Source organism: Aplysia californica, unplaced genomic scaffold (genome assembly GCF_000002075.1).
Source record: "Aplysia californica isolate F4 #8 unplaced genomic scaffold, AplCal3.0 scaffold00083, whole genome shotgun sequence".
NCBI lineage: Eukaryota > Metazoa > Mollusca > Gastropoda > Aplysiida > Aplysiidae > Aplysia > Aplysia californica.
Genome location: NW_004797353.1, coordinates 279,677 through 293,629, shown reverse-complemented (window position 1 = coordinate 293,629; position 13,953 = coordinate 279,677). Strand labels below are relative to the sequence as shown.

At 39.1% G+C, this 13,953-nt stretch overlaps 1 protein-coding gene across 2 annotated transcripts in view; it reads left to right on the top strand.

Moving 5' to 3' along the window:
* LOC101856957 (tubulin epsilon and delta complex protein 1) overlaps positions 1-13,947 on the top strand; it is a 19,146-nt gene extending 5,199 nt beyond the window's left edge. Inside the window, exons 2-9 of one of the 2 annotated variants that reach the window (XM_005094491.3) lie at positions 5,142-5,238; positions 6,205-6,317; positions 6,745-6,906; positions 7,556-7,654; positions 8,264-8,350; positions 10,734-10,931; positions 11,466-11,726; positions 12,843-13,947. In XM_005094491.3, the coding sequence (XP_005094548.1) occupies positions 5,142-5,238; positions 6,205-6,317; positions 6,745-6,906; positions 7,556-7,654; positions 8,264-8,350; positions 10,734-10,931; positions 11,466-11,726; positions 12,843-13,007 (1,182 nt within the window). In that variant the 3' untranslated portion in view covers positions 13,008-13,947. Of the gene's footprint in view, positions 1-5,141; positions 5,239-6,204; positions 6,417-6,744; positions 6,907-7,555; positions 7,655-8,263; positions 8,351-10,733; positions 10,932-11,465; positions 11,727-12,842 lie in introns of both variants that reach the window. The other variant, XM_005094490.3, reaches the window with a different exon arrangement.
* The last annotated feature ends 6 nt before the right edge of the window (positions 13,948-13,953 follow it).

The following is a 13,953-nucleotide window of genomic DNA, read 5'->3' as shown; positions in this document are numbered from 1 at the left end:
TCTCTATCTCTCCCTCCCTCTCTCTATCTCTCTCCTCTCTCATCCCTGGGGCGGTGCTACTGACTTGAAGTGTCTTTATGTCATTCCCAAAGGGGGATATTAACTATGTTCTTATGCGCAGTAGAATTGTAAATAGGCTTATTCATCAATGTTATGCTCATAATTGTGCCTGAACTGCGACAGGGAACTGCTGCTTTTTCTTTCCTTTTCCTTACTATTACTATCGTCATTTTCCTGTACTCCTTTTTTATGTTTGTCACACTCTTGTTGCTCAGTATTTCCGGGGTGCCTTGATAGTCGAAGCAGACTTTGTGCTGTTGAAGCTAGAGGGGTGAGCAGAGTAAGCCTGATTCCCTGTAAGGACTTTTCTGTTGACATCCACCTCTTGAAGCTCGTATGTATAACCTTATTTAGTTATGAGCGCTGTAAAACCTCTACTAAAACAATCTCTCCTCTCTCTTTTTTTCTCTCTCTCTCTGTCTCTCTCTCTTTCTCTCTGTCTCTTGTCTCTCTAACACACACTCTCGTTTCTATGTGTTTAATTTTATACAGCATAGAACTTTGCAGCGAGCTGTGCTGTGGACAACTGTCAATTATCAAATTAATTCTTTGCCAACACATTAAAGTTTCATTTCAAATACACCCGATCAACCTGCGGCAAAAGGGTCATGTCTGTATGCTCATCCCTCCCCCTTTCCTCCCTTTAATTAGCACTGAGACACTTAGACCCTTAGACTAGAATAAAGCAATACCACCTACCAATACCTGCTTTAATGTACTTGGTCATTTTCGTGTCTATCAGATTCAACACCAGACGAGCTGGCTGTACTCTGCGGTTTGGGCACATGATATGGGTACTCGACCGGCTCAACAGGACCTCAGTCTCAGCAGTTGGACTTTGTTTGGACTCAGCCACGCTGAATGACCTCAAGGGCGTGCAAAGAGGAGGAAGCTTGGTGATGTCAGACGCCTCATGTTAGTGGTCAATGTGGGCATTGGACCAGGCAGGATTTTCCTGTCAAACCACCAACGCTCTGGGATCCACTGAGCTGTTGCTGTGGTGGACATATAGAAGCGGGAGGCTCCAAAGCTGCTGTACTGCGACAGCCTGGGATAGGATCTGCCAGAAGTTCTCATGACAGAGATAAACCCCTCCCTATCTTCACTTCCTTGGGTGTGGGGCCCTACAGCCAACTAATCTGTTGTTGGCTCACCACCCATGCAACGGCAGGCATGTATGCTCCGTCATGTGCCTGAACTATTCGCTTCAAACGTGTGGGAATGTGTGTGGTGTTGTTGCCATCATCACTGCTGTCATTGCTGGCAGCAGTGAAGAATTGTACTAGCTGCTGACAGGCCCCCAGTCTTTGACTTTGAAACTTACCTGCACTGTCCAACACAGTACGCTCGTTATTTAAGGCGTGTACTTTTTTGCTGGCACGCTATGGAGGAGGTCAACATTGCTACCGACATCTCAGGTCCCTGACTGAGCACATCAGCAGCAAGGTTGGAAACGAAAGGCAGTACCACCAACATGGCTTCCTAGTCATAAGCGAGCACCTCCAGCGGTCAGCAGCAGACACAATTGGGCTCCAGCCAGCAGATGCCAACAGGAACCGACAAGATGAGAGGGATAAACAAGACATTGACGACAGGAACGGACAAGACAACAGATAGGCCTACGGACAATACAAGCACAACAAGGACTGAAGAGACAACAGGGACAGACAAGACGAAAACAACAGGGACGGACAAGACCAAGATAGCTGAAACAGGTCAGAAAGGAACTGTCAAGCAGGCCCCATGTCCTTACTCATTCTAAGCTGACGCTCTTCCCTCCAAAGACACATCAAGGTTTTCCACAATGGTATTGACTTACCATATGAAAACACTCACTGGCATTATCAAGAATGCCTCTTTTCTTCCGATTCTGTAAGGGGCTTGATCAAGCACATAGCAAAAATTTGACCATTCATTCAAAAAAAATTTCAATCTTATCCTGAATTTGAAGTCTGGCTTTCAGAAACTGAGAAAATAACTTTCACTCATTCTGTGAAGCAACGAGGGACCGCAAAGAAAAAGATTGATTTTGTGACTGAATTTTATTACTGTAATCGTTCCAAGTTAAATTCCAATTGGAAACAGATAGGCGGATTCGTTGTTTCAAGCTTCAAGGATCTTTTAAACTGGAGGGAAAATGCACCTGTCATTTGACAGTAGTCCGTAAACACGTGGTCACTGGAGAAGTGACTGTAGTATATTGTTTAGACCATACTGGCCATGGCAAAGACTTGTGCCATCTAAAATTATCAGCTGGCCTGCGCTGCTACATTGCTGCCAAGCTAGCTGCTGGAGTTACTGAGGTCAAAATCCTTAGCGATATTAGAGAAGGGGTGGATTCAATCGACAGGGATCATTGTAGTTGCTCGGAAAGATACACAGAACATTAAACACGAGTTTAAGATTTTCCATGCACGCAAGGATTCAAATGTTGCTTGCAGTGTCCGTCTGTGAGATGAAGAACTTTAAAAAAAGGGGGATTATCCAATTATTTATTTAAAGCTTCCAGGGGAAAAAGATGAAGTTAATAATTCAGGTAAAGATGATTTTTTACTTTGCATTCAATCTCCATTTCAAAGAGAAAGTATGAAGAAGAACTGTTTTAACTGTAAGTACATTGACTCAACACATTCTACAACACAGCATAGTTATCCCTTAATATCTGTTGTTGTTGCTGATATGTCGGGCGAGGGGGTTCCTATTGCATTTGCGATTTGCAACAAGGAAGACAGTTCTGTATCAAAAATGGAGAATGAAATGTATGAAGATGGCACTCTAAAAAAGGACAACAGGTTTTGGACACCTCCATAAACATGTCTTCTAGAGAAGACTTCATTTTGAGTTTCTCATGGGTGATCTTTGAAACGACAAAGCATCACAGACAAAGCCATTAATAACTTCATGGAGTGAGTGTCTAAGCTGAAACTTCTGTGTTCTTTTCTAAGAATGTTGGGAAATCATTGAAATGCAAAATGAGAGATTGTGCTGCAAAGGAGAGATGAGGATGGGATCAGGAAGACAGCAGATCACCACGCAATCATCAGGATGCGGGAAATGGGGATAGAGAGGGGAGAAGGAAGAAAGGAGCGATTATCTGGAAAGGATAGACGTCGCCATAATCAGACAGCCAGCTACTGGAACAATCAGTATGGATACCTTGCGGGCTTTGGTGCTGAGAGGAATTGAGCACTGATGGACCTGTTCGGTGTGCAATGACGTTGTTGCCCAGGACAGGTAATACAGGAGAGAAAAAGCAATGAACTACTGGAAGAATTTGTTTAAACCGTATAAAAACGAAATGCTCTTTTGACCTTTATTTAAGAAATGGAGTTGACTTTGTACTTCTTGGCTTTTACAATAATGAATAGAAAGACCTTCCGGCCCTGCAAAAACAGCGGTACCTCTGTGGTGGATTTTCGCAGTGTCATACATAAATTAGTTTAACATTTCAACTGGCTACATGGGGGGAAAAAAGGAACGAACAGTGGACACATGCTGCTTCATCTGAAATGCTTCATTACAGTCAAGTATAGAAAAAAAATCTTCAGCGCCTGTGGAGCTGTAGGACATTTTTTTCATAGGTAAACAGGCCTTTAAAAAAATATATTTTGAGGAAAACAGATTTCTTTGGAAAAAGACCTACCTGTCCTTGGTAATCTTCATCAATCTTTTTTGTAATAAAATTTAAATGCCAAAAATTTTGTGTTTCATACCAAGTGAGTCAAAGGAATACTTTCAGTTGTAAGTTAAAAACAGTTCTTAAACTTTCATTATTGCTCAATTTTCATGATATTTTTATGTGCACGATTTATAAGGTTAAAACAATTAAACATCTAGACTGTTTATTTTTCTGATTGGACCTTTTGCAAGCAATGTTTGTTTTTTTACATCTACCTGTGATGTCATGAAAACATATATTGCAATTTCTGTATATTTCAATGAGAATATCATTGGTGGGTTATTTCCTTATATAAAATTAGTGAAGTGTTAAAATTTCAACTTTTGTGTTTCATGCATTTTCTGTTTCTTTGCCCCAGAAAATGTAAGATGTTCAATTTCAACTTTTTTCATTCTTGAATGCTAAGGTAATGTGTGTATACATTACATTGAGTCTCTCTTCAATGGTTTGGTCCTGGTTTCCTTTCCTTTTTATAATTTAAAAAAAAAGTTCCCACTATTTTTGTTTTTGAACCAATATTCAAAAAGTAAAAAAATGTTTCGCTCATGGAATGTTGACATTTACATTTGTATTATTTATTAAATGTTTGTGAAGTGTGTGTTTAAAGCTGTGACAGTGGGTGGTTGGCGGGTGCTCTGGTGTGGTTTGCTTCTTCTTTCCTATCAAACGTCTATCGTCTTCTTCTCCCCTCCTTTTTTATGTTTGTTACTCTTTTGTAACACCTCTAATCTTCGGCACTTATATGACCTTATTGTGTTGCAAGTGCCGTAAAACTCTTACTAAAACTAAACTAAAAGCTGTGACATTGCCATACTAACACACCAAGAGAAATACCAAATGAGCCTCTGTATTCAGTATGGTGGTGAAACAGTTAGTAGCCATTAGTATTTTACAGGAGGAGGACATATTTTCGATAGAGGTTTAATTCTTTACCCATTTTTTTTTTCTAAATTAAATTATCACAATAAAAAGCAGATTCTATACAGACAAATAGAAAATCATATCAGCTGTCTTTCACTCTTAATTCTAATACATTGTGTTTTGTAGTTCTAATTCCATGACATATTGTGGTTTTATTAACTTCAGAATTTTTGGCCTTTATATTCTAAGAGAGTGATTACTTTTGGCAGCCACTTTTTCACTTTTTGATATAATATGTCTAAAAGCAGAATGGAAAAAGAGAGCATGGTCTTGAGTGAAGGAGGCCAGTAGTGGGGTATGGTGGGGGCCTCACAATTTCTATCAAAGTATCTATCTGGTCTATAAAAAAAAAAAGAAGCCACCCGATAGTTATTAGATTGCCTGCTTATGGACTTAAAGGAAAAGCTATGATGAAAAAAAATATTATTTTATAGATGTTGTTTCACCAGCTATGATGTTTCCAAATTGTTTACAATTCCAGATAGAGCCACTGTGGGAGCTTCTGCATGACATCATTTGCTACTGTGATGGAAAGTCCCCTAATGGGAAGGAGTGCCGTGTCACTTTTAACAAAACAGGTACTGATGAAAAGAAAACTGTCCATGCTTAGACTGTCCATGCTTATTTTTTGGAGAGGAATTGGCAGAGGACGAGGGGGGGGGGGGGGGGGGGGGGGGGGAAGGGGGTGGTGATCTTAAGATCTTAAGGGGTGACTTGTCTAATAGCCTGTTCTTATTAAAACTAGTGTTGGGGAGATTAGCTCAAACTTGTATCATCTTTGCTTCTCCATGTCTTTTGTGCTCTTCTACACTTTTCATTTGCCAAGTATCTGTATCCTTCCTATTGTAAAGCAGCCTGGGAGCCTGTTCGCCTGTAATGTCTGCAGTAATGTCTGGTGTTGTGGATCAGGGAAACCTATGATTTCCAGTGGATGAGTGGTTGGCAGGTGCTCTGGTGTGGTTTACTCCTTCTTTCCTATCAAACATCTATCATCCTTATCTCTCCTCTGAGCTAATCAGAATCTTTGTTGGATTAGGCAGAGCAGCCAATGATCCTTCAGGGCAAGGAATACCTGTGGGTGGTTGATAGATGCTGTGGTATACTTTGCTCCTTCTTTCCTATAAAAAAATCTATCTTCCTTATTGTCTGTTCTCCTTCCTTTCTTTGTATTGCTCTCTAGTAGCACCTCTTATTTTTGGCTTTTAGTGAGGTATTTGTTTTGCAAATGCAGTAAAACTGTTAAAACTTCCATTTTATTCTTTCTTCCCCTTTCCAGTTCAAATAAGTGCTCTCACTTACCAAAAGAGAAATGACTTGTGAATTTGATCAAGCTTCTGGCACAAATAGGCTAGAGACCCAATGTTCATAAGCAAATTTCAGATCTCTTCTTTTAGTAAGGCAGAAAAAAAACTTGGGTATTTTTTTAAAGCAGAGTCTCTGGCCAGTCAAAGTGATAGTGGCACCTTAAGTGGAAATTGCAGTAGGCTGCTTATGATAATGATATTGATTATTGCTTTTGAAAGGTGTTGTGTAATCATTTTCAGCTGCTGCTGTTGAGAGGGTGAAATCACAGCTCCAGAAATGGGGCTACTTGAATCCGGGACTGTCTCAGCTGCCGGTGGACATGTCCTATGGGAGTCGTCAGCTCCTACTGGCGGTAGGCTGGGTCGTTCATTCACAGAAACTGTTTGATCAGGTCATCTCGAAGCGAACCAACCCTTTGTATCAACACTTGTTAACATTTATCGAGACAAGGGTAAATACAGTTCAATATCCCCCCCCCCGGTACTTTATGTATTTTGGGTTATGTTTTGACTTAATTTGATGCTGTTAATTTGTTTTGAAAAGGTTTGTAGTATTTTTTTAAAGAGTAAAAACGCTATTATTTGGGTCCTTGTATTTTATGATACCTTTATGTCAGTCCCTCGTCTCCATTGTAATTTTTAAAAAGTATGTGTGAGTGTATTTGCATGGATATCCTGAAGAGAAAATAAAGATGATAAAGTTATAATTTTTTAAATATCTATTACTATCAACTTTGGGTTGTTTTTTTCTTTTTATCGTATTGTATTATTTTTATGCAGTCAAAAACTCCAGAGCTGGAAAAGTCTCCACCTGAAAGCCACCGTTCGACTGTCTCTAGTAAAGAGGAGCTGCAGAAACAGCTAGTACTGTGTGGGAAACTGCAACTATCTCTTAGGCGTCTTTTTGCTGTTCAGCAGGAGATGGCAAAAATTACTAGATCAGTAAGCATTTTTACAAGTGTCATATCATAGATATAATGGAGATGCATTGTTTAAATTGATGCTGATGATCTCAGTGCATCATTGTATAAATATTTTACACTGTACGTAAATCTTCAGTCCCATTCATGGTCCAATTATGTATTTAAAAAAAATTGAAACTTGAAAGTGCTTTGAGCTCTACTGTCTTGTAAATGTATCAGCAGTATGTGGCATGCTGGTACGACTACAGAGATGCTAAAGCTGTTTATAGAAATCAAATTGTATATGACTTTGAGAAAAGAATTTCAGTATGATGAGAAAAATAAAAGTTGGCAATAATGCCATGTTACATCAGATGCATATCTCATACCATATGGAAGAATTTATCGCAGATTTTGACATTCATAGAGATATGTTTGTATAATGTTAATAGATGAAAAAATCAACAGCAGTACAAATTAATAATCATATGATAGTGATTATAGATATTTGATATAAAAATTATCACAGATAGTAGGAAACTTTTATCTTTCCTTTTTTGTTCTTGGTGGTATGTGATCTAAAATTTGTGTGGAAAGAGGATGTGATGGGTCAAGTAAAATGCAGTTTTTTAATACTGGCTATATGTAATCGTGTTGTCAAATGATTTTTCTCTCTTTCTTTCGTCCAGGTTCATATGTACACTAAAGGTGTTAACCTGCAGCCAGAGCTTGACCATTTGACCACTCTAGAGGTGTACTTATTGAGACATCCAGGGGCTATGAAGCACGTATGTACAAGCTTTTTCATTTGATTATAAAATGTGAGTTGTATTTTTCACATACGAGATAATGTTGGTTATTGAAGATTTTAAAGTAAATTGCAAATTATTCCTGTTAGCCTGATGTCTAATATATTAGTTGAGTTTGACCTTCAGTTTTTCTCTGTGTACCGTAGTGTCTATGGTTACAGTGAAAACAAAGTGGGATACATTCAGCTCTGTTCTCACCATTAGATGGAGTTTAGGATAGTCCCACACTTGAGATGGCATCAGTGGACAGAGAGAGAAAAAAAACCTCCTTTGAAAGCAAATTATAGTTGAACCAGAAATTTGAAAAGTGGGCACTAAAAAAAATAAAAATAAAGCTGATATGTGGGTCGTTGGCGGGTGCTCTGGTGCGGTTTGCTTCTTCTTTCCTATCAAACATCTGTCGTCTTTATCTCCCCTTCTTCTTTTTTGTGTTTGTTACTCTCTTGTAACACCTCTAATCTTATATGACCTTATTGTGTTGCAAGTGCCGTAAAACACTAACTTAAAAAAAAAGCTGATATTCACTGCGTTGTCAATGGGATGGTCCTACAGCTCTATTGATTTGAATGTTCTCCTTTATTCGATCAGATGTTGGAGGAGCTGGAGCAAGATAATGAGCAGCTGAAACATTTGCTGGACTGGAAAGACAAAGAACACATTTTCTGGCAGTGGCTGGTGAGTAGTACATTTCAGCACACTTGTAAAGATAAAAATGCTTACTGTGGAGTCTACTTAAGCCCAAATCTACAGGGCTACTGGTTTTTTTTTTTTTTTTCCAGTTTCGCTGGCTTTTTGGTTTAAAGAGGTTATCATACTCAAATAGACAATGAAAAAAACAGGGATTTTTTTTACCGTTTTACCGCAGTTGTAGGATTAACTGTGTTCAGTTTAAAGGGACTATTTAATATTTCGAGAGCATTTTACTTTTATGTTCGTTTTTGTGTCTTTGACAGCTCAGAAGGGTGATTCATCATTAGAGGGTTTGAGTGAATGGATAGTTTTCTTTGTGTAGTTAGAAAATTCATTCGAATTTGTAGTTTGAAAATATTTTGTTTTCATTTTAGAAATTACTCACAGAAGTAATGTGAGTGAAGCAGAACAGTGGCTTTCTTAAATATATGAATAGCTTAAGGGGATATTTGGGTTTTCAAAGAAATTCTGTCAAATATTTGTCCATGATCAGGGCAGCACTTCCTAGGTTTGCAATGGAATGTCACCCGGTACTGCCCTCTGAGTGAATTATTTATAGTTGTCACAAATAAAGGTTTCCACTGGGATGTTTCTTGCACGTTATGTTGGTTTAGAAGTATACACATATCTCTGATTGCTACTTTGAAATGCGTCCCGGAAAGCATTGTTTTTTGTTGTTTTTTAAAATTGTTTCTTATTAGGAAATGAGCTGTCTAGAATTATTATTTATTTTTTTTACAGAATACTGTGTTTAATACTTTTTTTCTGCACTCCCTTTTCGGAGTAATTGTGCATGATCCAAGTTAAAGGGTTCTTGAAGAACAAGCTCGATTGGCCCCCCCTTTTTTTTGCTCCCCCTACCCTCCACTGTTTCCTTAAACATGGGTCTCAATATTCCGCTATTTAGCGGATTTCCGCTACCGCCTTGTCCTCCGCTAAACTCCACTACTGCGAAAGCGGGTCAATCAGAAAGAGAGTTGCTGGGAGCAGAATGACTGCCAGGCCTCGGGAATTACCCGGGAATTTGAAAAAAAAAATCGCAGAGATGCGGGAAAATACATAAAAGATCTCGAATATTATTTGAAAACCAAATCCGATAACGTCTTTAAGTTCATTTTTGGCGGACGCAATTGTGATGTTAATTCGGCTTTTCCCAGTGTGAGAGTAAGTTTCACGCGAACAGGCGGCTATGGCGGCAAGCGGAATTGTATGTGACTCCGAGGCTCGACCGGAAAATCAAGATCTCAGAAATGTGTCTGTTAAAAGTCTGAATACGCAACATTTGTAACATGCAGGTTCTGCATTACAAACGTGGTGTCGCCATGAAAATAATGTTCGTCATTGTGCTGTCGCTTGTGGGGGGCAAAAAAGAAAAGAAAGTTATACAAGCGTTTTGTCGGGCTCGTCATTGTGACCGGTCAATGAACCTGCATGCGTTCTGAGTGCTGTGAAGTACGGGACTCCGGAATGGGGGGAGATTATTGATTTTTTTTAAAAGACACACTCCGGGGTGGGGGGAGGGCTGGACGCAACACAAGAGGACAAAAAAAAAGAAATGAAATTGGAAGCAAATTCTAATATTTAGAATTTTGATTACTAGATCCACTACAGCTCTCTGCAAAGTAAAGTGCGCGTTTGTGCATGCCTTGTGTATAATCGGGATCGGTCATAACTACTTGTAAGCGTGTTAATGAACTTAGGGCCGGGGCCTAAGTATTCGCGTTTCATTGGATGGGTGACAGTAAATTATGTCTCTATATTTTAGCTTTTTGTTCGAGATTCGCAGATTTTCATTGTCACTGTATCTTGCCCTCCCACAGTTCTTACACCTCTCACACTGAATAGGTTTACTTGAGCTATTCAAGTTATTACATGTACTCTACTTTGAGTTTGAGCATTAATTTTGTCTTTCACGTTTATTATATGAATCATTACACCCAGACTGGTTCATGACAGTCGATATTCTGGTTCTAAGCCTTTTCCCAGGCTCAAAACAAGATTCATTTTTATATAGTTTATATTTAGGCGAATGTGATGAAGGTACAATATAAATAAGTCGCGCAAGACCACAGTGCGCCTCCACTTTCTGTACGTAATCAAGATTGTAAATATTTGGTAAATGACTCTTACTTGAAATTATCTTCCAAACCCTTTAACTGGTATGAAATAACCTTGCTTTGATAAATTGATTGTTTTTATTTCAACATTCTAGGGTCCCACAGTATAATAATAGTGGGTGTCTCGCGAAAATGGGCTTTTGTCGGGATCACTCGGAAAGTTCCTCCTTTTTAAAAATTCTTAGTTGAGACCCATGCTTAAAATGCAAACATTCTGTACAAAGTTCATGTTTATGGTATATTTGTTTCAGGACAGTGTTCTGGACCTCAGCATTCAGGAAGGAGATCCACAGCAAACACTCCTGTCTTTGGAGGAAGAGGAGCTTGTGTATTTGCCCGTGCCGAGTACGATAGGGCGTGATATCGACGCTGCCCGGACGGAACTGAGGGAAGCCATCCTGAAACATGAAGAGGACATAGAGAGGATGGAACAAATAGTCTTTAGAAAGGTTTGAATCTCTCAAGAACATTTTTATCGTACTACAGTAGAGAATGATTATCCCGAACACATTTGACACATTTGTAATTCAGATAAACTATGAAAACCAAAAATAAGGAAGATACAGAAGAAAATCAAGGGAAGTAATTGTGACTTCTATCATCATGTAAAGGATCCAGTATTGATAAAAGGAAATGTTTGTAAATGCTTTCTCTCTTACACTTATATTCTAGTTATGCTTTTACCTTTACTATCTGTGGTGTAGCAGTTAGGCTGGAAAAGTGAGTTTGGTTCCGGTGAGGGAGAGAATTTTTATGGAGTATATATCTATTTTTCTTCTGGGACATAGAATCCCTCTCAGGGTGGGTTGTCCCTGACTGACTGGGTCAAACAAGCTCAGCCCCCAAGTGACCTAAATTGTGGCAATCTACTATTTGAAAAACATATTAGAGATGGGATCAAAACCAGGACCTGTAGCTTATTGCCATTAGACAAGATAATTGTTGTAGCCAATTCAATCCCCTTCCTTTCTTCAACCTTTTAGAGTCAGAAAGTCTCCCAGGTGGAGCGTGAGGTCACAACAATGTTGATGGACAGAGATTTGGTTCAGCTGTCATCTCGCCTCGCCTCTTGTGGTATTGGCCCCACCTTGTCAGCAGGCGCCTCAACTCTGCTGGCGGAGGAATCCCAACAAGAACAGTCCGCAGAAGAGGAAGCCGCTCCTCTGAGTTCCTCCCGATTTAAGTTTCAACTCCAGTCAGAGAGGAGTATTAAAGCTGGCAAGCTGAATATTTTGACTAATGCAGTAAGTCCTTTTTTTCATTCTTTAGCAGTTTGTCACCACATAACTTTTTTTGGTCAAAAGTGCACTTTGTAGTTAAATGCTGTTTGGACAACATAGCTCTAAAGCGAGTTGTTTCCAGTTGAAACTTCATTTTATTGAATTACATTGTTTACTGTTCTGACGCGTGCTTCTCTTCAGTGGGTTTGAGGCTATCTTGTCGTGAATCTTCGAGATATAGGCTAGATTTTGATGGTGATTGTATAACAGTTGAATACTAAAGGTGTGGGTATGATTACTGCATGGTACTGAAATGGAAGATGAATGTCAACTGTTGTGAGGAAAGAGTCAATTTCACCCTAAATTTGCTAGAAAGTTACCATCTGAACCTTTTGCCTTAACTTGGAACAACAAAGTCTGTAATGTCAGAACTGGCATTTATGCTCTTATGGGTAGACTCAAAGCGTGCCATCTTCTATTTAAATGATTACAATTTTGTTGACAGGGCCTTAACGCTGTAAGAAGATCACAGAACATAACTAGTGTTGGTCACGTACAGATTCAGATACTGTCAAACCTACTGTGTGGCCTCCTGTCCTAGACAATCTCCTGTACAAATGGTCACTTCCCAATAATAATCCTCCTGTTCAAAATGTTCAATTGCCTATGACAACCACTTTTCTCCTCAACAATGGATGGCAGTCTCAAACAATTTCGACCATTTGTGAGGAATCATGGTGAAATCAGGCGCTCGTCAAAATAATGAAATTGAAGATACTGGCTTTTTCTGTCTGTTTGGCAGTTTTTGTCTCAACACCTTTAATGTCCATTCAAAAACACATTTCTGTATAGATTTTACTGAAAATCAAATTTTTGCTTTCCATAGACTCTCTAACAAAACTTTGGCAACCATTTCCTTGCTAATTGTATCTCTGAAAGCAAGCGACCCCCTCCTCCTTCAATGGCAAAGAGATAGATGGATTTTTTATTCTTCAAAGGCAAGACAATAGGAATAACCTTTATTATGATACCTATAACTCCACATGCTCCAAAATTGGCGAGCGCCTGATTCCACCGCGTCGTGACACATATTCTAATCTCAAAATGCTCACACTTGTTTAACATTCTTAAATTTCACAGGTGAACAAAAAAACCGAAGCGTTAAGAGAAAGAGTGGAGGACCTGGAAGAAACTCTGAGACAGATGCAGCTACAGAACTTGGAGCAGCTGCAACAGCTGGTCAACCAAAATACTGATGTCATCTGCATACTTCCCAGACATTTCAAAGGGCTTCTCAATACGTGATATTGGTCATTTTGTAGTTGAGAGTAAGTAGTGAATGAAAATGTGGGCCACTTTGCCTATTTATTTATTCATTTTTTCTCAGCATGGATTTGTGCTATTGAGAGAGACTTAATTCTTTACTGTCGTAATTAACTCTTCAACTCTTTTTATCCTGACAGTATCTCCATGGACTCTGTGCCCGTCCTAGGGCAGCCACACTATGCGAATTGTAATTCAGGGTGTATATTTCAAAGTGCTGTATTTCTTAAATTTACTGTTTAGATTTTAACCCTTTCAACCTCAGAGCTATCCCTGCCCAACAAGGCTGACATACTGGCAAAAGGAACATAACTCTGCTTAGACTGCATGATTATTCTTTAACCCTTTCCTGTGTACGTTCAGTGGCAGCCATTTTGTTCTGTAGTTCAACTTCCTCTCCACTGTAGCAACTTGGTTTGTTTACATTTTTTTCACTTCCTGCCAAGTGATTCTCCATTGTCGTACAAAATTGACCACAGAGACTATTTGTGTGGTGGCCTGGGAAAACCAGGCACAATGTAATTTTTTATGTTTTTTAACTGATGGTGCCACTTGACAGCCCTTTCATTTCTCTACATGGCACTGTTTAAATTTTTCAAATATCTCAATTGATAACGGAGTTATGGCATTTTGAAGTAAGGAACCGTGCGATTTGAGAATTTGAGAAAAACGCATTTGAAGTTAAGCCTTTTTTTATCATGAACTATTGTGTTAACTGATGAGATGCATTATATGTAATGTGCAAATGTGTGGGGAGCTGCAAAAACCATTCACATGGGTCCAAATATGAAAATTGAGATTTCTACCTCATATTATTCTACAGCTTCCCCTGAGTATTTCGCTTTTTATTTGAGGGTTTTATCTATTATAGTTTCCGAGATATTGCAGTTTTTATCACGCAAGGCAGGGAAAATCCGAAAAGAGAAAA